We start from the raw sequence: 23,715 nt of genomic DNA on the forward strand, positions 1-23,715 counted from the left end.
TTCTCAGCCCCGGAAGTTTTCTTTTCAACAGTGATGTGCCACTCTTAGACTGCAGCCTGTCACCTTAGTTGCTCAGAAGGCTAAGATCTGAGAATCAAAGTCAGCACCAGCAGCAAATGAGACAACAAAAACCCCAAAGTAGAGGCATGGTTCAAGTGACAGAGTGCCAGCCCTGAATACAAAGAGCCAAGCATAAGTTCTGAGTTTAAGCCTCAGTACTGACACAAACAACAACAAAATCGGAAAGGAGACTACCAGGAACTAAACATCTATTTCTGATTTCTGGAACTAAAAGGCTGAGGATCCTGGCCAGAACAAGCTGCACACTTCAGGGGTGATCTCAAGTTCTTTCAGAAACCTGATGCTCAAGTCAGTCAGCACAGGAATTTGCACAGGATTTGACTATTGGGGGTAATGATGTTCTGCATGGTAGTTTTGAAAAAGCTAGAATTTAGGAAGCAAGGGTTGAGAGAAAAGATTTTAGGCTCCATGAGAATAATCAACCTTCCTTTTTTGGGGGGGGGGGGCGGACGACGGGGTGTGCCAGTCCTGGGGCTTGAACTCGGGGCCTGTGTGCTATCCTTGAGCTTCTTTTGCTGAAGGCTAGCACTCATCACTTGAGCCACAGTGCCACTTCCAGCTTTTTCTGTGTATGTGGTACTGAGGAATCAAACCTCGGGCTTCAAGCATGCTAGGCAAGCACTCCACCACTAAGCCCAGTCCCCTCCCTCCCTCCCTCCCTCCCCCCTCCTTTCCTTCCCCCAACTTCTCTCTCTCTCTCTTTTTGTTTTTTTGGGTCGTGGGGCCTGAACTCTGGGCCTGGGCGCTGTCCCTCAGCTCTTCAGCTCAAGGCGAGCGCTCTACCACTTGAGCCACAGCACCACTTCCGGCTTTGTTCTTTTTGCCTATGTGGTGTTGAGGAATCGAACCCAGGGCCTCAGGCATGCAAGGCAAGCGCTCTACCACTGAGCCACCTTTCCAGCCTCTCCCTCTCTCTCTCTTTCTTTCTTTCTTTCTTCTTTGTCTTGTATCTATGCAAAGAATAATGTTTGGCACATAACAAATGTTTGGTAAACATTTGCTTAATAACTGGGAGTGTTTTATGTATAACAAAGTGACTCCCCAATACTATCAAAACCATTTATCAGCCTGGCATACACATGTTGTTAGCTTTGTTTTTTGTCAGTCATGGGGCTTGAACTCTGGGCTTGGGCACTGTCCTTGCGCTCTTCAGCACAAGGTGAGCGCTCTACCGCCTGAGCCACAGCGCCACTTCCGGTTTTCTAGTGGTTTATTAGAAGAGTCTCATGGACTTTACTGCCCAGGCTATCTTTGAATTGTGATTCTCAGATCTCAGCCTCCTGAGTAGCTAGGATTACAGGTGTGAGCCACCCGGTCCAGGCCTGTTGTTAATATTATGCTCACCTTTGGTCCTCAGCTCTACCCACACCTGGGCCCCCCTCCCATTCCTAGAGTTCCCAGCACAGAGCTGGCCCCTCCCTCTCTCCGCCCAGACCCACCTGAACTCCCATCTACCTCACTCTCTACCCCCAGACCCTCCTGCTACCTCGATGGGGACGGAGGCTGTGGACTCCCTCTTAGGGAAATATGGCTCCTCTCATAAGCCTTGTAATAATCTTTCTCCTGTGCCTGCCTGCCTCTGTGTGGTCCCTGCGATGGATGTGTGGGATCCTCTTTCACCTGTAATCCTAGATACTCAGGAGGCTGAGATCTGAGCATCCTGGTTCAAAGCCAGCCCAGGCAGAAAACGGCCATGAGACGCTTATCTCCAATAAACTACTCAGAAAAAGCCAGAAGTGCTGTAGCTCAAGTGGTAGAACACTAGCCTTAAGCACTAAGAGGCTCAGGGACAGCACCCAGTCCCTAAATTCAAACCCCATGACTAGCAACCCTACCACCCCCCAAAAAAAAAACTCCCCAAATGAACTGTTTAACACTAATTGCCATCTATAAGCTCTGTGTGTGTGTATGTGTGTGTGCGTGCATGCATGTGTGCACACTCCTATTCTGGGGCTCAAACTCAGCGCCTGGGTGTTGTCTCAGTCTTTTAAAGTTCAAGTCTAATACTCTACCACTTAAGCCACACCTCCACTGCTTCCTGCATGCACAGGTAGATGCTCACACTCCCCGAGAACGCTAGGAAAAAACCACAGAACCATCAGATCCAAAGATCAACCCAAAAGGTTTATTTCGATGATTTATAAAAGAAATATCACCATAGCAATGTAATTTATATTTACAAATTTAAAAATAAATTTACGTAAATGTATTCACATCATGTTACATTAAACAGATTTCAGTTGAGACATTACAGGTAGTGTTGAACAAATAAAACATAAATCAAGTTTGATCTACTTTCTTCTCTCTTTGTCTGTTTTGTTTTTTGGAGTGCTGGGGATTGAACCCAGGGCCTTGTGCATGATAAGACAGGAGTTATACCAGATCTATACCCCACTGCCTTACTCACCACCAAGAGATGGGTCAGGAAAGGGAAGTGGAAAAATACAAGTTGAGGACCCAGAAGTAAAGGTGGTTACCCTCACCGCAGGCCTGGAGGCCATTCTGAGTCTCTCATTTGCAGCTGGGGACTGATTGCACCCAGGGCCTCTGGGCTACACCCGCAGCCCTCAAAGTCACTGCATCTTACATGAAGGCAAGCTGAAGAAAAAAAATGAGCTATTTTGTTTCCTTCTTCATTATCTCAGAACCCCCTGGGATTTGGGAGCTTGTATTCTGATGTCCGGGAAGCAGCTGCAGTCTGGTGACACTGTTTCCCCCTTTCCTTGGGAGGGCAGCAGAGGGATCCCTGCAGTCTATGGCTGGGCTGGCTGGCTTCTGTCTGCTCTGAGTTTCACACACGAGGAGCCCCCAGGGAAAATGCCATCCAAAGTTCTGGCGCAGGCGTGAGCATATATGCAGCCCCTGCTAAGCCCTGGGCCGTGGCGCTGAGGCCGGCGGCCGCCTGGGCAGGTGGCCCTTAGTCTCTACCAGGCCTCTTTAGATGGTGGCTGGCAGCTCACGTTTGTCAGGGATACATCATTTTTATGAGAAAAGTGAACAAGAGTGGGTGTGCTCTAAGATCTAAGAGTTAGAATCTAGATTATTTAAGCCGAGGAACTGGGTCCATTTCAGCTCACTTCCTTAAGTGTTGCCGCTACTTCCTGCTCCTTGACTTGGAGCTACATTTGTGAACTTGAAGTAAGAGGTTCAGCTTATATATTATTATTAATTAAAAATTGCTCATTTTACTCATCTGGCATCTAGTGACACTTCCTGATTACAAACCTTAAAAAAACTATCACAAGTACACTTTTTTTTTTGTATATAGAATGCTTACACATTAAAATCTCAAAGGCACTTTCAGGTTACATGATAAACAAATACATCACTGGAGACAGGATTCTTTATTGGCTTCGTCAGTTTCTGTGTCCATGCTGATCACTGAGAGCCCAGCTCTGCACTTCACCTTTGGCGAATACCATAAAGAAAATGGCACCGAATACATTAATAATAGCAGCGATATAGAAGACGATTTGCCATTCGGTAACCGTGTTCTACAAAGAAAGAAAGAAAATCCACATAGTGGGCATCACGGCAGCATTACTGGTCAAAGCCCATGTCTGAAACCACCTTATAGTCAGTCCTACAGCATAAGGGCTATGGTGGACTATTACACAGGACTGAGATGAGCTCCAGTAACACAGACACATTTTGTTATTATTTGCCAGTCCTGGGGCTTGAACTCACAGTCTGGGTGAGCTTCTTTTGCTCAAGGCTAGTATTCTACCACTTGAGCCACAGCACCACTTCCAGCTTTTTCTGTGTTTGTGGTGCTGAGGAATCGAACCCAGGGCTTCATGCTTGCTAGGCAAGCACTCTACCACTAAGCCACACCGCTACTCCCCCTTCCCAAACATTTTTAGTGGACAAGTGAAGGAATGACTCACGTGTGTGGTCAGACTTGTAGCGATGAGAGGCCCGACCATGCCTGGGATGGTGGCGAAGGTGTTGGTGATGCCCAGCAGCACCCCAGCGTACCTGCGGAAGCATAAGACGCTCGGTCACACGCGCCACATGGCGCTCTGCTCTGAGCTCATACACTTGTAAAATGACTTACTCAACTGGGATTTTGTATTTAGCTGATGAAAAAACATATTCCAATTGTTCATTAGTGTTGTGACATTGCATAGAGGAACAGGCCATTGAAATGATAAGAGTGCTGACATGACTTTTCATACATATGATCTCTGGATAAAAGCTGTTGTGTACGGTGTGTGTGTGTGTGTGTGTGTGCATGTGTGTGTGTGGTACTTGACCACATTCCCAACCTTGCTTTTTTGCTGGCTATTCTGTTTTTTTTTGTTTTGTTTTGTTTTTTTTGGGTCTGGCCGTGTGGCCTGACCTCTGCCTGGGCGCTGTCCCTCAGCTCCTTCAGCTCAAGGCTAGTGCTCTATCACTTGAGCCACAGCGCCACTTCCGGCTTTTTTTCTTTTTGCTTATGTGGTGCTGAGGAATCGAACCCAGGGCCTCTGGCATGCAAGGCATGCGCTCTACCACTGAGCCACCTTCCCAGCCCTTGCTGGCTATTCTGAAGATGGGGTCTAGTGAACTTTCCTACCCTGTCTAGCTTTGAATTGTGTGATCCTTATTCTCTTAGCTAGGCATTACATTACAGGTATGAGCCACCAATGTCCCGCTGAGTTAAAAAAAATTGTTTCCCCCCCTAGGCCTAGAGTTCAAGTCCCATGACCGACCACAACAAAAATAACAACAAAAAACAGAGCTGGGCGCTGGTGGCTCACGCCTGTAATCCTAGCTACTCAGGAGGCTGAGATCTGAGGATCATGGTTCAAAGTCAGCCTGGACAGGAAAGACCATGAGACTCTTGTCTCCAATAAATCACCAGAAAACCGGAAGTGGTACTGTAGCTCAAGCAGTAGAATGCTCGCCTTGAGCTGAAGAGCTGTGGGACAGCACCCAGCCCAGAGTTCAAGCCCCATGACAGACAAAGAAAAACAACAACAACAACAAAAAGAACGGTGTAATTCTTTCAAATAGAGACAATCAGCATTAACATTTTGGTATTCTAATTAGTTTTACTATGTTTCTACTTCTAGTATATTATTGTAAATATGAGACCATGTGAAATATGTAATTTTATAACATACTGATTTCACCAGTGATTATTTTGCTTACAGCTAAATCTTCTACATTGCCTGGGGAGACAAGTTTGTTCTACATTGTGTGAGTATGACCAAAGAAAGCAACAGGTATTGCTAGCAAGTTTGGAAAACGTTTCTCAAATGCAATGATTTCTTTTAAGAAGATATCTTAGGAGAATGAGATATTCTTTTTTTTTTTTTTTTTTGAGAATGAGATATTCTTATTTAATGTTTAAATGCAAATCTTAAAAAATTTTTTTGCCCGGGCTGGGAAGTTGGCTCAGTGGTAGAGCGCTTGCCTTGCATGCCTGAGGCCCTGGGTTCAATTCCTCAGCACCACATAAGCAAAAAGAAAAAAGCCGGAAGTGGAGCTGTGGCTCAAGTGGTAGAGCACTAGCCTTGAGCTGAAGGGCTGAGGGACAGTGCTCAGGCCCAGAGTTCAGGCCCCACAACTGGACCAAAAAAAAATTAAAAAAAAAAAAAATTTTTTTGCCCTACTTGAGTACTCATCTTCCCCACCCCCTGCCCCCAAGAAAAGGAAAAACAAAACAATAACACTGCCACTACCATCACCAAAACCCCCATGAAATTCTTTTTTTTTTTTTTTTGTCAGTCTTGGTGCTTGAACTCTGAGCCTGGGCACTGTCCCTAAGCTCTTTAGCTCAAGGTAAGCACTCTACCACTTGAGCCATAGCACCACTTTCGGTAGTCTGGTGGTTTATTGGAGATAAGAGTCTCAAGGACTTTCCTACTCAGGCTGGATTTGAACAGACCCTCATATCTCAGCCTACTGAGTACCTAGGATTACAGCGTGAGCCATTGGTGCCTGGCCTTTTTTTTTTTTTTTTTTTTGGATAAGGCATTTCTATCAGGACTAGGATCCTCAGTACCTAGGTTGCAGGCCATGGGTCTGACATACATTCGCTACTGTGAATAGAAAGGTGCCTAAATGAGAAAAACAAACAAAAGCTCTGTTGAAATTATTATAAACAAGGAGGGTGCTGGTGGCTCGCACCTGTAATCCTACTTCTCAGGAGGCTGAAATCTGAGGATTGAGGTTTGAAGCCAGCACAGGCAAGAAAGTCGGTGAGATTCTTATGTCCAAATAACCACCACCAAAAGAAGCAGAAGCGGAGCTGTGACTCAAGTTGTAAAGTACCAATCTTGAGCACAAAAGCTGAGGACTGCCTTCCCCCTCCCCCAAACCCTATATAAACTTTTTTTTTTGGTATACTGGTTCTGGGGCCAGAACTGAGGGCCTAGGTACTGTCTCTGAGCTTTTGTGCTGAAGGCTAGCACTCTACTCCTTGAGCCACTGTTCCACTTCAGGTTTAGTGATTAACTGGAGATAAGAGTCTCCTGATCAGCCAGGTGACAGTGGGCACCAGTGGCTCAGACCTATAATCCTAGCTACTCAGGAGGTTGAGATCTGAGGATCACGGTTCAAAGCCAGCCCAGGGCAGGAAAGTCTGAGACGTATATCCAGTTAACCTCCAGAAAACCAGAAGTGGCGCTGTGGCTCAAGTTGTACAGCATTCACTTCAAGTTGAAGAGCTTAGGAACAGCACCCAGGTCCAGAGTTCAAGTCCCACAACCAAAAAAAAAAAAAAAAAAAAGGGGGGGGGGGCTCATGATCTTTCCTGTCCAGGCTGGCTTTGAACCAACATACATCTCAGCCTCCTGAGTAGCTAGAATTATAGATATGAGACACTGGTGCCCAGCTTAACTTCGGAAACTATGTTTTAAATCCATGCCTACATGCCCCAATAGCACACTTATGCACAGAGATCGTTCTGGCTTATCCCCTGGAGGGAGGGTATCTTAAATTACTCAACCTTGGCAGGCCTTGTCTCTCTCTCTCTTTTAAACCATTAACACCGTGGCAGTAGGAGGGGCCAAGTGCTGCATTGCCAGGTCTTTTAGTGACAGATATTAAGTGCAGATGAATGCTGTGAAATTCTATGTGTCAGCACCAAGAAGTTCATTCAGGTATTTATATTACACTTGGCCAGGCTGGGAGAGAGTAATAGCCATGGGAGAAAACATACTGTATTATGGCTTCAGTCTGGATTTTATGCTGCTCAAGAATGAGAATTGTGTTGAAGCAGCCACTGCAAATCTATTCAATTCCCTTCAGAAATATTCATTGAGAATCTCTATTTCATTCTATGGAGGAAAAGCCATGTACACAATTATATGCTAGTAGAAATATGCTAGTAGAAATATTAACCTTTTATTGGTGTGCTGTTACTGAGGCTTGGATTCAGGGGGCTGGGTGCTATTCCTTAGCTTTTGTACTCAAGGCTGATGTTCTATTACTTGAGCCAGAACTACACTTCTGGCTTTTTGGTTGTTCAAGTCTCATGGACTTTCTTGCTTAGGCTGGCTTCAAACTATGATCCTCAGATCTCATCTTCCTGAGTCTCTAGAATTACAGGCATGAGCCACCAGCACCCAGCTTCACCTCTGGCTTTTTGCTAGGTAACTGGAATTAAGTCTCTGGATTTATCTGCCCAGGTTGGCTCACACAGAGGCTGAGGCCTCTGGAGTAGCTAGGATTACAGGTGTGACCAGGAGTACCTGGCTTAAGGTTTTACTTTATTTTGCATTTTTATTAGCATGTAGTAGTTGTACAAGGGGGTTTCACTGTGACATCTCCATACATGAGTACAGTGTACCTCAATCCAGCTCACCCTCCTCACTCTCCTTCCTCTTTCACTTCTTGAAACAATCTCAACACATTTCATCATTGTTTTTATGCATGCATACAAAGTATTTCACTTGCCATCTCTGTTGGCCATCTTCCTATCTGCTGGTATCTATCCCCATAGCAACTGTTTTATTTTCTTGTCATTTTTTTTTTCTTTTTCTTTTTTCTTTTTGGGTCTGGTTGTGGGGCCTGAACTCTGGGCCTGGATGCTGTTCCTAAGCTCTTCAACTTGAGGTGAATGCTGTACAACTTGAGCCACAGTGCCACTTCCAGCTTGCACTGTCCCTCAGCTCTTTAGCTCAAGGCTAGCGCTCTACCACTTGAGCCACAGTGCCACTTCCGGCCTTTTCTGCTTATGTGGTGCTGAGGAATCGAACCCAGGGCCTCATGCATGCAAGGTAAGCACTCTACCACTGAGCTACCTGCCCAGCATAGTTCTTTTCTTTCTTTCCCTCTTTCCCCTCTCCCTCCTTCCCTCCCCCCTACCCTTTTGCCAGTCCTGGAGCTTGAACTCAGGGCCTGGGCACTGTTTTTGAACCTCTTTGTGCTCGAGGTCACAGTGCCCCTTCTGGCTTGTGTTTATGTGGTACTGAGGAATCGAACCTAGAGCTTCATGCATGCTAGGCAAGCACTCTACCACTAAGACACATTCCCAGTCCCGCATAGTTCATATTCATCAGTGAAGATTTTGGTTTTTTTTTTTTTTTTTTTTGGGTTTTTTGGTTATTATTTTTATTTGTTTTCATGGCCCTGGTTGAACTTTGTATGGCTGAGCTACAGTCTTCAGCCTACTCCTGAAAAGTGTTCGTCAACTCCTTGGAAGATTTTGTTTTGAAAGAAGGTCTGGCTAAGTTGGCTACACTAGTCTCAAACTTGTGATATTCTTGCCTTTGCCTTTTGAGAAGCTGCAACTATTGATGGTACCAATTTGCTTAGCCACTACTGTTCTCTAAGCCAGGAAATTCTAGCCTGAAAACAAAAACTGGAAACTCATTTGAAGGGTTATGTCAAAATATAATAGTGAAAAATAATCTTGACTTTGATGAAGTAACCTTACAGATGCATCTTTATATAACCTTGTGTTTGTTCATACTCACAATCTAGTGTCTTGGTCAACTGAAAACAAGTATGTTGGTCCTTTTTACCTTAGCTACAGACACACTCACCATTCTCTTCCCTTCTGCAATGGCTTGCAGGCATTATTTATGTTACTAAACTGCCAAAATACATTATATTAAGATTTAGTAAGTGTAAATTTTTATTGAATCATACATCCAATTCATCTTTGTCTATCCTGTCCCCAAATCCTAACAAATCAAATCTTCCTTTACTGTATAGGCTAGAAATCATATAGAGAACTTGGGCTATTTTGGCTATTAGTGAACCAGTGCTGGTTCCTTAGTGATCAGTTTTCTTTTCTTTTTGGTAGTGGGGTTTGAACTCAGGGCCTGGGCACTGTCCCTGAGCTATTTTGTTCAAGGCTAGTGCTCTATCATTTTAAGCCACAGCACCACTTCCAGTTTTCTGGTAGTTCATTGGTAATAAAGAATGTCATGGAAGCTTTCTTGCTTGGGCAGGCTTTGAACTCAGATCCTCAGATCTCAGTCTCCTGGATAATGTGTGTGAGCCACTGGCACCCAGCCAGTATTTTCTTTTTCTAACAGTTCACTAATATTTAGTACTTTACTTGGATCAATCTGTGACTTGGGTCATGACACTGGACTCTAAGCTAGCCAGAAAATAGTTCAGTTCATTGCACTTGACTTTTTTTTTTTCGTAGTATCTGCTTTCATTTTTTGGCAATAGCTCCAATTCTTACTTCATGCTCCAATTTTCTTTTATTTCAAATGTTAGAGAGCAAGATTAAAAGTTTAAAAACAACTATGTAAGTTGAAATTTTGCAAAGGATTCAGTCTTTCACAAGGAGTCAAACTTACAGAAGCAAAAGGCAGAATGATGGTTACCAGGATATGGGAGGAGCGGCATGAGGGCATAGTATTTAGTGGGCATAAAATTCCAGTTAGAAACTTAAAATGGCTAAATTGGAACCAGGTATTGGTGGCTCATTCCTATAATCGTAGCTACTTAGGAGGCTGAGATGTAGAGGATCCTGGTTCTAATCCAGCTGGGGCAGGAAAGTCCCTGAGACTCTTTTTTTTTTTTTTTGGGGGGGGTCCAGTCGTGGGGCCTGAACTCTGGGCCTGGGCGCTGTCCCTCAGCTCTTCAACTCAAGGCTAGCGCTCTACCACTTGAGCCACAGTGCCACTTCCGGCTTTTTTCTTTTTGTTTATGTGGTGCTGAGGAATCGAACCCAAGGCCTCATGCATGCAAGGCAAGCACTCTACCACTGAGCCACCTTCCCAGCCCATGAGATTCTTATCTCCAATTAACCACCAAAAAGCTGGAAGTAGCTGTGGCTCAACTGGTAGAATGCTGGCCTTGAGCAAAAAAATCATCTCAGGGACAGTGCCCAAGAAGTGAGTTGAAGTCCTAGGACTGGCACACACACACAAAATGCTAAATTGATAAATTTTATACTTATAGATATCATTATAAAAATAGCCAATTATGAGAATCTATATTTGTACTCACGAAGGAGCAATATCCAGGTGGTTGATGCTGAACCCTGAAGAACAAAAGCCTCCAAGTGTAGTTGATATAGTGAGGAATGCAACAGCCAAGGAATAATCACAGCCTATAAACCCAGCGGCAACCAGGAATATGGCAGGTCCAATCATGCCTGGACATAAAGGAAAAGAAGCCTACCATTAGTATTCTTTCCATAAAACCTGACATTTGACACTGCTGCTACCTACTGGATAAACACTGAACTGCTTGAAAGACTGATGGAAAGTTTCCTTATAGAAAAACTGCTAGAAAACATGGGGATAAGACCTCATTATACTACTACTATTACACTATCTATACTAATTATTGTAGTGTTTGCATGTGACCAGGACTTAGCTAAGGTTCTATGGTAGTAGAGAAGAGAACAAGAGAATGACAGAAAACTATGGTCATAGAGGGAAATGGCACCTGACTCATTGCAATTTAAATTCATACAGGCAAAGTAGGTAAGTGAAATACTGGGGTCTATTGAGTGATGTCAGAAACCAAGCCGTTTTGCTTCTAACCACAACATGCACATCTCATCGTGTAGACCTCAGGTGTGTGACAGCAGTGCCATCCAATAACTGGGGCTGGTATTTAGTGTATGCTCTGTTCACTTTCTTTGGTAAACATTTTGAAATTCAGTATATATTCACTTAAAGAAGAGACAGAAGCTTAGAATTATTTTCACTTTACTTTTTATTATCACTTAAATTTTCTTCCCACTGTTGTGGCACTGAGATGTAAAAAGTGTAGATTTGGTCTTGATCCTTGGTTCTTGGCACTAAAACCCTCAGATAAAATCATCTTTGTGAGGCTGGGAAGGTGGCTCAGTGGTAGTGCGCTTGCCTTGCATGCATGAGGCCTTGGATTCGATTCCTCAGCACCACATAAGCAAAAAGAAAAAAGCCAGAAGTGGTGCCGTGGCTCAAGTGGTAGAGCGCTAGCCTTGAGCTAAAGAGCTGAGGGACAGCACCTAAGCCCTTAGTTCAGGCCCCACGACTGGACCGCCCCCCCCAAATCATCTTTGTTTGCTAATAAAGTACTTGGTGATGCATGCTCCTAGTTTCTGTTTAATTAATTAACAAATGGATTTATGAGACAGAGTTCACTATGTAGCCCAGGTTGGCCGTCTCAAATTCATGAATTTCCTGCCTTAGCCTCTTGAGTACTGGGATTAGAGGCAGGTGCCACTATGTCCATTTCTTTCTTTCTTTTTTTTTTTTGGTCAGTCGTGGGTCTTGAACTCTGGGCGCTGTCCTCAGCTCTTCAGCTCAAGGCTAGCACTCTACCACTTGAGCCACAGCGCCTCTTCTGGTTTCCTGGTTGTTAATTGGAGATAAGTCTCATACAGTTTCCTGCCTGAGATGGCTCTGGAGGGAGATCCTCAGATCTCAGCCTCCTGAGTAGCTAGGATTACAGCCACTGGTGCCCGGCTGTCCACTTTTTTTTTTTTTTTTTTTTTTTGTTGGTTGTGGGGCTTGAACTCTGGGCCTGAGCGCTGTCCCTCACCTCTCTTTAGCTCAAGGCGAGTGCTCTACCACTTGACCCACAGCACCAACTTCCTACTTTCTTGAGTCATTTATTGGAGTTAAAGAGTTTCATGGGGACTTTTCTACCCATGATGGCTTTGAATTGCGATCCTCAGATCTCAGCATCCCGAGTAGCTAGGATAACAGGTATGAGCCACTGGCACCTGGCTCCACTTTTTAAATTTTAGGTGGTATCTCACTATATTATTGAGGTTAGTCTCAAACTTTTTTTTTTTTTTTTTTGCTGGTCCTAGGGCTTGAACTCAGGACCTGGCCACTGTCCCTGAACCTCTTTTGTGCTCAAGGCTAGCACTCTACCACTTGACCCACAGCACCAACTTCCTACTTTCTTGAGTCATTTATTGGAGTTAAAGAATTTCATGGGGCCGGGCGCTGGTGGCTCACGCCTGTAATCCTAGCTACTCAGGAGGCTGAGATCTGAGGATCGCGGTTCAAAGCCAGCCCGGGCAGGAAAGACCGTGAGACTCCTATCTCCAATAAAACCACCAGAAAACCGGAAGTGGCGCTGTAGCTCAAGTGGTAGAGCGCTTGCCTTGAGCTGAAGAGCTGAGGGACAGCACCCAGGCCCAGAGTTCAAGCCCCACGACCGACAAAAAAAAAAAAAAAAAAAAAAAAAAGAATTTCATGGGGACTTTTCTACCCATGCTGGCTTTGAATTGTGATCCTCAGATCTCTGCTTGTGTAGATAGCTAGGATTACAGTTGAGAGGCATCGGCACCCAGCTTAGCCTCAAACTCTTGGGCTCAAGTAATCTTTTCCACTTCAGCCTCCCCAGTAGCTGGGACTACAGGTGTGATTAGTGTATGTTTAGAGGGTTGGACTTTTAGCGCTATTCTCCAGTCTCTGGGGAGGAGAGAGGAGCAGAAAATAGAGTTGAGCTGGGTGCCAGTGGCTCATACCTGTAATCCTACCTGCTCAGGAGGCTGAGATCTGAGGATCAGGATTGAGACTCTTATCTCCAATTAACTACCAGAAAACCAGAAGTGGTGCTGTGGCTCAAGGGGTAGAGTGCTAGCCTTGAGCTGAAGAGCTGAGGGATGGGGCTGGGAAGGTGGCTCAGTGGTAGAGCGCTTGCCTTGCATGCATGAAGCCCTGGGTTCGATTCCTCAGCACCACATAAGCAAAAAGAAAAAAGCTGGAAGGGCACTGTGGCTCAAGTGGGAGAGCGCTAGCCTTGAGCTGAAGAGCTGAGGGACAGCGCCCAGGCCCAGAGTTCAGGCCCCAAGACTGGACAGAAAGAAAGAAGGAAAGAAAGAAGGAAAGAAAGAAGGAAAGAAAGAAGGAAAGAAAGAAGGAAAGAAAATGGAGTTGATCACAAGGACCAATGATTTACTCAGCTATTCCTGTCTAGTGAATTGAGCATTGACACTAACTCCAAAGAACAAGGTCAGGGGCAGGTGTACACCCCCATGTCTGAAGATTTAGGGGTAAGGTGATTCTCAGTTTGTGGCCAGCCTGGGCTACCCGGGGAGACTGTGCAGGATGAGCTTCTGAGCAGCGTGGAGGGTGGGGACCCTGGGGAGGGGATGGGACCCCACACATGCCACCCCCCCCCCCCCCCCCCCGCTTTCCACCTACCTTACCCTGCTCAATCTGGCCCATCAGATTACCCATTGGAACCTTTCCTAACAAGGAAGCGAGCATGAATGAAGTGTTTTTCTGAGTTCTGTGAGCTACTTTCCAGGAGTGGAAGAGCTGAATTTTCCCACCCTCAGTTGACGTCAACTGTAGAACTGGTCATTTGGGGGAAAAGCTCATTATAATTTTTTTTTTTAATCCAAGGCAGAGTGTTTTTGGTGTTGAATATTGTATGTAAAAATAGGAAAACACTTTGTTTTCTTATGTCTTGATAACTGTAAACAAAACAAAAACTCATTCACTACTTTCTGTGGTGGCTTACCCCTGTAATCCCAGCCTCGGAAGTGGAAGATCAGGAGGACTGTGGTGTGAGGCCGCCTGGGTAAAGTTAGTAAGACTTCTATCTCAGTCAATAAACTCACACGTCATCTCAGCTGCAAGGGTGGCGTAATTAGGCAGACTGTGGTTCAGCTGACCCTGATAACAGGTGAGACCCCACTAAAGCAGTGAGGCCTGGGGACACAGTGCAAAAACTCCTGGCTAGCAAGTTCAAGATCCTGTGGTAAATCCCCAACACACAATCCCCGAGACACAAAAACCTAAAACTTGACTTGCTTAACTTACCTATAAAGGTAAAAATTCTTCGAACATTTAAAGCGGAAAAATCCCATTTGACCCTTAAGTTGTCAGCAGCTTGACCAGACAGGATCATACATAACCAACAGCCAAAATAAGGCAATGCAGATAAAACACCATTCTGTAAGGGGTAAGAAAACACAGGCTTGATTCTTTTTTTTCTTTCTTTTTTGCCAGTCCTGGGGCTTGAACTCAGGGCCTGGGCATTGTCCTTAAGCTACTCTGTGCTCAAGGCTAGTGCTCTACCTTTGAGCCACATTGCTTCTTCCAGTTTTTTCTGTTTATGTGGTTGACCCCAGGGGAATTGAACCCAGGGCTTCATGCATGCTAGGCAAACACTGTATCACTAAGCTATATTCCCAGTCCTAATTTTTCTTTCTTTTTTCTTTCTTTTTTGGTCGGTCATGGGGCTTGAACTCTGGGTTTGGGTGCTGTCCCTGTATTCTTCATATCAAGGCAAGCATTCTGCCACTTGAACCATAGCACCACTTCCAGTTTTCTAGTGGTTGGTTGGAGATAAGAGTCTCACAGACTTTCCTGCTCGGGCTGGCTTTGAACCGTGATCCTCAGATCTCAGTCTCCTGAGTAGCTAGGATTACAGATGTGAGCTACCGGTGCCAGGCTAATTTTTACTTCTTATTTATTTTTATCAAGTTGTATGCTGGTGGCTTACACCTGTAATCGTAGCTACTCAGGAGACTAATAGATGACAACTGCGGTTAGAACCCAGGAAAGATTGTGAAACTTTTTTTTTTTTTTAAAGTCACAAAATATTTATAAAATGTTTAAAAATGTACAACATACCAGAAAATGGATTGTGAAACTCTTATCTCCAATTAATCACCAATAATCCAAAAATGGAGCTGTGAATCAAGTTGTAGAGCACTAGACTTAAGCTCAGATGCAACACCTGGACCTTGAGCTCAAGCCTTAGAACTAGCATATATATGTGTGTGTGTGTGCCCGTGTGCACACATAAGATCAGTGTCAAATAAAATGTGTGTGTGTGTGCGTGTGTATGTGCCCATGTCTAAAATAACCAGCAAAAAGTAGGGTTGGAAGTGTGGCTCAAGTGGCAAAGTAAGTACCAGTGGGACAAGCAAGCTGAGTAAGTGTGAGGCCCTGAGTTCTGGTCCCAGGACCACTAAAACAAACAAAAGAACAAATGAGAGAGAGAGTGTTTGTGGGGGGAAGGAGTGTCTCTCTCAGTTGGATACACTGGTACACATCTGAAATCCAGCACTTAGAGGTAGGAGAATCTGAAGTTTGAGATTAGCTAGGTTACACTGTGGGCTGAAGGCTAGCTTGGGCTACACCGTGAGACTCTCTCAAAATCAACCAATTAGCCAAGAAAAAGGAAGAAGTCTAGAGCCTGGGCACTGGTGGAACCCGGACACTGGTGGCTCATTCCTGTGAGCCTAGCTACTTAGAAGGCTGAAATCTGAGGATCATAGTTTGAAGCCAGCCCAGAAAGGAAAGTCCATGACACTTTTATCTCCAATTAATGATCAGAAACCTGAAGTGGCACTGTGCCTCAAAGTGGTAGAATGCTAGCCTTGAGCAAAAAAGAACTCAGGGACAGAGCCCAGGACCTGAGTTCAAGCCCCACGACTAATACCACCACAATAACAATAATGAAGGAAAAAGTCTATAAAATTTAATACGACAAACTAAAATGGAAGATATAAAATAAAAATAAATGAATTTCAAAGAGATGAAAACAAATTTTCTGTGTAATGTTAATTATATACTCTACATAAAAGGAAGCTAGCTTACCTGTAACCCTAGCTACTCAAGAGGCTGAGTTCTGAGGCAGTTTGAAGCCAGACCAGGCAGACAAGTCCCTGTGAGACTCTTATCTCCAATTAACCGCTCAAAAACTAGAAGTGGTGCTGTGGCTCAAGTGGTAGAGTGCTAGCCTGGAGCACAAAGAGGCTCAGTACCCAGCTTCCTGAGTTCAAGCCCCACAACTGACAAAAAAAAAAAAAGCAGATGATTATTTTTTCTTACCTCTTGAACATTAAATCTGAGGATATCCTTCATGTAAGTAGGCAATAATGTCAGTAAAGTATAGAAAGTCCAGTTGTAAGAAAAGTGTGCAACAACAATGGCCCAAAGTGGCAGTGATTTTAAGATAGATATCCATGGTACTGACTTCTGGAAAGAAAGCTGAAGAAAACAGAAACCATTAGGACAATTGGTGTTAGTGCTTACTTACATCTGTCCTAGTTAGCTAGAGCATAACCTAGAATGCCCAAAGAATTGGGCCTGATTAATACATTCCAGAATTTAAAGTCAACACCTCAGAGGCAGAAGATGGCAGTTAGAGGTACAGTGCTGGTAACGTTTACTTGTTCCAATTAAAAAATATTAAGTGGAAGCCAGGTGGCTGTGGCTCACATCTGTTAATTCTAGCTACTCAGTAGGCTGAGGTCTGAGGATCACAGTCAAAAGCCAGCTCAGGCAGAAAATCTCTTATCTTCCATTAACAAAACAACAAAAAAGCTAGAAGTGGAGGTGTGGCTCAAGGATAATGCTAGCCTTAAGCAAAATGTCAAAGCCAAGTGAGAGTGCAAAGCCCTAGCACTGGTGCATGCATGCATGTATACTATACGTATGCATACACACAGACACACGCATGCACGCACGCACAACTAACTAAAGACTTCATGGTTAAGTTAGAGGAGGGAGTAGAAAGTAATGTTGGGGGGTCACAGTGTCAACCCTAACACTTTTTATGAATATCAGATGCTTTCAGCATCCATTTCTCTATGAAAATCAAGAATAGTTTCATAATCATACTAAGAGGCTGAGAGAAGGGTAAAGGAAAGTTTTTACAACCCAAACTTTGTTCAATTGAAATGACTTTTATGAATTGTGCAAGCTGGGTGTCATAGCACACACCTACAGTTCAAGCCCAGTCTGGGCAACAGGAGAACTCATCTCAGAGGAAAAAATAACAATGAAAGAGTGCAGTTTTTAAGCTCCCATTTCCTGCACGGGGAACAGGAAATGTTTCTTTTTTTCTACGGCTCTCAATTTTTGCCCTGTTATTCTTAAATAAATCTTTGCTAAAACTTAACTTGTTTTGTGTGTGTGTATGTGTGCAACAGAAGGGCTATATTTGTAGCCATAAAGAGTAGCTGTTTTGCCAGGTGCCAGTGGCTCACGCCTGTAATCCTAGCTACTCAGGAGGTTGAGATCTAAGGATCGTGGTTCAAAGCTAGCTCGGGCAGGAAAGTCTGTGAGACTCTGATCTCCAATTAACCACCAGAAAACTGGAAGTGACGTTGTGGCTCAAGTGGTAGAGCAGTAGGCTTGAGCAAGAGCTGAGGGATAGCACCCAGGGCAAGAGTTCAAACCCTACTACCCACCAAAAAAAAAAAAAAAAGAGTACTTATATTTTAAAGTAGGGTAGAAACAGCCCAGGGGTATTCAAGAAAGACCTATTACAATTTCTATTTCTACTAATTTCTATTATAAAAGAAAAATTAAACTCTATTAATATTTAACATGTAAGCTGGCCCTTATGGCATATTCTCACCAATTAAGAGGCTAATAATGGTATTCTAGTCCTCAGTAGTTTATGGCAGATTCCAATTTTACAGAGCAGATCTGCCTATTTAGGTGTGATTTCTTTTTTGGTGCCAGTCCTGGGGCTTTAACTCAGAGTGTGGGTGCTGGCTGGAGATTTTTTTGCTAAAGGCTACAGTCTACCACCTGGGCAATAGATCCACTTCTGGTTTTTTGGTGGTTAATTGGAGATAAGGATCTCAGGGACTTTCCTACCCAGGTAAGGTTTTGAACCTAAACCCTCAGTTCTCAGCCTCCTGAAAAGCTAGGATTACAGGCATGAACCACCAATATCCAGCTGTATCTAGGGATTTTTAAAGACAGTTTTAGTTAAAACAAACCTCATAAAATTGATAAGAATCTTCTCAAGAAACTAGCAGAGAAGCAGGCAATGGAAGAGTTCTAGTGAATAAGAGCTGGGAAGGTGGCTCAGTGGTAGAGTGCTTGCCTCAAATGCATGAGACCCTGGGTTTGATTCCTCAGCACCACATAAGCAGAAAAAGCCCGAAGTGGCACTGTGGCTCAAGTGGTAGAGCACTAGCCTTGATCTGAAGAGCGGAGGGACAGCGCCCAGGCCCAGAGTTAGGCCCCACAACTGACAAAAAAAAAAAAAAAAAAAAGGACACATGAATACTAGGTGGGGCAAGTTCTCCTGATGAGTCCTTTGCTAGCTACTAATTTACCAAGCAGATCAGTAATTCACCAACAGACCATTATAGCCTCTTCAAACACATTCCTCTCATTAGACATTATGTTAAAAATGATTTTTTTTTTTGTTGGTTCTGGGTCCTGAACTCTGGGTCTGGGAGCTATCCCTCAGCTCTTGGGTTAGCGTTCTACCATTTGAACCACAGTGCCACAGCACCACTTCTGGCTTTTTCTGCTATATGGTGCTGAGGAGTAGAACCCAGGGCTTCATGCATTCAAGGCAAGCGCTCTACCACTGAGCCACCTCCCAAGCCCCTTAAAAATGATTTTTTTTTTTTTTTTTTTTTTTTTTTGCCAGTCATGGGGTCAGAACTCTGGGCCTGGGCACTGTCCCTGAGCTCTTCAGCTCAAGGCTAGCACTCTACCACTTGAGCCACAGTGCCACTTCTGGCCTTTTCTGCTTATGTGGTGCTGAGGAATCGAACCCAGGGCCTCATGCATGTAAGGCAAGTGCTCTACCACTGAGCCACCTTCCCAGCCCAAAAATGATTTTTAAATGACAGCAAAAATAGTTTCCTATTAAAACTTAGGTACATATTACTTATCTAATTTTATTGACCCTTTAAAAGTGTTTTTGAGGAGGGCGCTGATGGATCATACCTGTAGTCCTAGTTATTCAGGAAGCTGAGGTTTGAGGATTAAGATTACAGTTCAAAGCCAACCTGAGACTTTTTGCTTTTTTATTTTTTTTTTGCCAGTCCTGGGGCTTGCACTCAGGGCCTGGGTGAACTTGAGACTTTTTTTTTTGGGTCCAGTCGTGGGGCCTGAACTCTGGGCCTGGGCACTGTCCCTCCGCTCTTCAGCTCAAGGCTAGCGCTTTGCCACTTGAGCCACAGCGCCACTTCGGCTTTTTTCTTTTTGCTTATGTGGTGCTGAGGAATCGAACCCAGAGCCTCAGGCATGCAAGGCAAGCGCTCTACCACTGAGCCACCTTCCCAGCCCGAACTTGAGACTCTTATATCCACTATAACTACCAAAAAACCTGAAGGAGAGCTGTGGCTCAAAGTGGTAGAACAGTAGCACTGAGCAAAGGAGCTCAGGTACAGTGCTCAGGCCCTGAGTTCAAGCCCATGGCTGACCAACAACAACAAAAACAAAAAACAAGGTGTTGGGAAGGTGGCTCAGTGGTAGAGCGCTTGCCTTGCATGCATGAGGCCCTGGGTTCAATTCCTCAGCACCACATAAGCAAAAAGAAAAAAAGCTAGAAGTGGCGCTGTGGCTCAAGTGGTAGAGCGCTAGCCTTGAGCTGAAGAGCTGAGGGACAGCGCCCAGGCCCAGAGTTCAGGCCCCACGACTGGACCCAAAAAAACAAAAAACAAAAAACAAGGTTTTTCAGAGAGAAACACAAAGGCACAATGGCTATGTGCATCTGACCATATAAAATAATATTTATCAAAATGAACTCCAGGAAATGGAAACAAGAGGTTTGTCTTTTGTTGCTGTTTTTGTTTTCTTTTTCTCTTAGCCTCCTGAGTAGCTAGGATTGCAGGTGTGAGCTACCGGCACTTGGCTTTGGTTCTCTCCTTCCTTCCTCCCTCCTCTCTTTCTTATCAAATTCTCAACTAGTTGTACGGCAGGTTTCCATTTATGTACATATGCATTTTCCATCATTCTCCCCTACCTCTCACCTATCCCTTCTCCAATTCCATTTGCATGTTCATAAACTGGATCTTATGAACTTATTTGCCTGTCATTTCTCTCTCCATTCATCTGCTCCCACATGATTTTTACCTCCCAATCCATCAGACAAGACACATTTCAGGTTCCTAGTATTCATTTTGTTAAACTGCTTGTACACTGTTGAAATGAGTTACATTATGGAATCTCAGTCCTGTGTCTATAACATGTTTTATCCATTTTGATTCCATACATATACACAGGATGGGGTATCAGACTGTCACATTTCCTACAAACCAAAGATCTGGTTCCTTTCTGAAAAGCCAGAACAATCTATGTCTGTTTTCAGGGGTCACTGAAATTTCAGAAAAAGTAACAACTGATATTCTCTCTCTTTCTTTGCCATTACTGAGGCTTGAACTTGGGGCCTGAGCTGTCACTCTGTCACTTCCTCCCTCTCCCCTCCCCCTGCCCCAAGGCTGGTGCTCTACCACTTGAACCACAGCTCCATTTCCAACTTTTTGGTGTTTAATCTGGTGTCTGGAGATACGTGTCTCATGGACTTTTCTGCAATGGACTGCCTCTGAACCATAATGCTTATATCTCAGACTTCTGAGTTGCTAGGATTACAAGTATAAGTGACAGCACCTGGTGGTATTCACATTCTCACAGCTTTTCTGCGAGGGACTTTAGTTTTGATATCCTAGTAGGTGAACTTCCCAGGATGTCAGATGTGAGGGACACCAGGGAGAGTGTATCATTCTAGTGCAGCAGTACCTTTCCATTCTAGCTGTCCTTCAGTATTGCCTCTCTCACATTAAAATTATAGCTAGCTGAACTCTACCCCAGACCTACTGCATAAACAAAATAAAACCAACCAAACACACACAAAAAAAAACAGAGAAGAATGACAAGAAAAAATTTTTGGGAGTGGGGGTGGAGGGAGGTGTCATTGTGTGCTTGAACTCAGGGCCTAGGTGCTCATGTCCCTGAGCTTTTTTGTACAAGGCTAGTGCTGTATCACTTTGTTATAGCTCCACTTTGTTTTTTTCTGGTGGTTAGAGATAAGAGTCTCACAGAGGGGCTCAATGGTAGAGTGCTTGCCTTGCATGCATGAGGCCCTGGGTTGGATTCCTCAATACCACATAAGCAGAAAAAGCTGGAAGTGGCGCTGTGGCTCAAATGGTAGAGCGCTCGCCTTGAGCTGAAGAGCTGAGGGACAGCGCCCAGGCCCAGAGTTCAAGCCCCATGACCGACAAGAACAGCAACCCCCATCCCCCCGAAACCCTTTACATATATTTGCAATATAAGTGTATGTGTGTGTGTGTGTTGTATAGCTACCCTATGTAGGAAGACATCTTTTTTTTTTTCCAGTCCTGGGGCTTGAACTTAAGGCCTGGGCACTGTCCCCGAGCTTCTTCTGATCAAGACCAGCACTCTACCACGTGAGTCACAGTACCACTTCAGGCTTTTTCTTTTTCTTTCTTTTTTTTCTGTCAGTCATGGGCTTGAACTCTGGGCTTGGGCGCTGTCCCTCAGCTCTTCAGCTGAAGGAGAGCACTCTACCACTTAAGCCACAGCGCCACTTCTGGTTTTCTACTGGTTTTTTGGAGATAAGAGTTTCACGGATGTTCCTGGATGTTCCTGCCCCGGCTGGCTTTGAACCGAGATCCTCAGATCTCAGCCTCCTGCATAGCTAGGATTATAGGCGGCTTTTTCTGTTTATGTGGTACTAAGGAATGAAACCTAGGGCTTTGTGCATGCTAGGCAAGCACTCTACCACTAAGCCACATTCCCAGACCTAGGAAGACATCCTGAATGGGGCAAGCTATGTCTTATATCTTCCAAATACATTCTTAAAAACCAAAACAAAAACAAAAACAAACCGGGCACTGGTGGCTCAAGCCTATAATCCTAGCTGCTGAGGAGGCTGAGATCTGAGGATCACAGTTCAAAGCCAGCCCAGGCAGAGATGCTCTTGAGTCTCTTATCGCCAATAAACCACTAGAAAACTAGAACTGGCACCGTGGCTCAAGTGGTAGCATGCTCACCTTGAGCTGAAGAGCTGAGGGATAGCGCCCAAGCCCAAAGTTCAAGTCCCATGACCGATTAAAAAAAAAAAAAGTGCCAGTAATTATCAGGAAGTTGAAAGAGATTGTAAGCAGGGGTGAGTAAGGAGGAATGGATGAATGAAAAAGGGATCACAGACAAATATAAGAAGATTCAATGTGGGGCTGGGAAGGTGGCTCAGTGGTAGAGTGCTTTCCTTGCATGCATGAGGCCCTGGGTTGGATTCCTCAGCACCCCATAAGCAAAAAGAAAAAAGCTGGAAATGGCGCTGTGGCAAGTGGTAGAGCACTAGCCTTGAGCTGAAGAGCTGAGGGGCAGTGCCCAAACTCCGAGTTCAGGCCCCATGACCGAACCAAAAAAAAAAAAAGAATATTCAATGTGCTGGGTGCTGGTGGCTCACGCCTCAGGAGGCTGAGATCTGAGGATCATGTTTCAAAGCCAGTCCCCGGGCAGAAAAGTCCGTGAGACACTGATCTCCAATAAACCACTAGAAAACTGGAAGTGGTGCTGTGGCTCAAGAGGTAGAGTGCTGGCCTTGAGCTGAAGAGTGCAGGGACAGCGCCCAGAGTTCAAGCCCCACGACCGACAAAAAAAAGAATATTTAATGAATACATGTGATTAAGGAAATGGTAAAGGTGAAATGAGTCTGGGGGGAGGAAATAGGCTGGAGGAGAATGATGGAAAGAGTAATTGATTAAGAAGCACTGGAGCTGGGCACCGATGGCTCATGCCTGTAATCCTAGCTACTCAGGAGGCTGAGATCTGAGGATCTCAATTCAAAGCCAGCCAGGGCAGGAAAGTCAGTGAGACTCTAATCTCCAATAAAAACCACTCCAATGAAAACCGGAAGTGGCGCATTGGCTTAAGGAGTAGAGTGCTTGCTTTGAGCTGAAGAGCACAGGGACAGTGCCCAAGCCCAGAGTTCAAACCCCATTACCTACGGAAAAGAAAGAAAAAAAGAAGCACTGGACACTTAGTCATGTTAAATTGTATCTCCCTTGTTAAATTGTATGTTAAAAATATGTCAAATTTTAAAATAAAATCCATACCTGAGTTCTTAATGATGAAAGAATATACTCTTTTTCAGAAGGGGAGATTGTCTTGTGAGTTTCTGGTGTATCACTAACTAACCAGATCCATAAAATAAACCAAACTATTCCAACCAAACCTTGAAATAGAAAAAGAATAGTTAAGTAAAATAATAATGTCCCAACAGCCATTTTTGCATGTCTTTGAAACACAATTTTTTTTTTTTGGTCTGGTCATGGGGCCTGAACTCTGGGCCTGGGCACTGTCCCTCAGCTCTTCAGCTCAAGGCTAGCGCTGTACCACTTGAGCCACAGCACCACTTCCGGCTTTTTTCTTTTTGCGTATGTGGTGCTGAGGAATCGAACCCAGGGCCTTAAGCATGCAAGGCAAGCGCTCTACCACTGAGTCACCTTCCCAGCCCCTGAAACACAATTATTTTAACAAAGTA

At 44.5% G+C, this 23,715-nt stretch overlaps 1 protein-coding gene across 1 annotated transcript in view; it reads right to left on the reverse strand.

The window, feature by feature from the left end:
* Window positions 1-2,184: 2,184 nt before the first annotated feature.
* The window catches only part of Slc17a5 (solute carrier family 17 member 5), a 53,557-nt gene continuing 32,026 nt past the window's right edge, over window positions 2,185-23,715 (reverse strand). The window contains exons 6-11 of the mRNA XM_070012154.1: window positions 23,288-23,406; window positions 16,281-16,439; window positions 14,259-14,391; window positions 10,486-10,633; window positions 3,969-4,059; window positions 2,185-3,575 (exon numbers count right to left, since the gene is read on the reverse strand). Coding sequence (XP_069868255.1) covers window positions 3,438-3,575; window positions 3,969-4,059; window positions 10,486-10,633; window positions 14,259-14,391; window positions 16,281-16,439; window positions 23,288-23,406 — 788 coding nt within the window. The 3' untranslated portion in view covers window positions 2,185-3,437. The remainder of the gene's footprint in view (window positions 3,576-3,968; window positions 4,060-10,485; window positions 10,634-14,258; window positions 14,392-16,280; window positions 16,440-23,287; window positions 23,407-23,715) is intronic.

This window comes from Dipodomys merriami, unplaced genomic scaffold (genome assembly GCF_024711535.1).
Source record: "Dipodomys merriami isolate MVZ:Mamm:240054 unplaced genomic scaffold, mDipMer1.0.p SCAF_89, whole genome shotgun sequence".
Taxonomy (NCBI): domain Eukaryota; kingdom Metazoa; phylum Chordata; class Mammalia; order Rodentia; family Heteromyidae; genus Dipodomys; species Dipodomys merriami.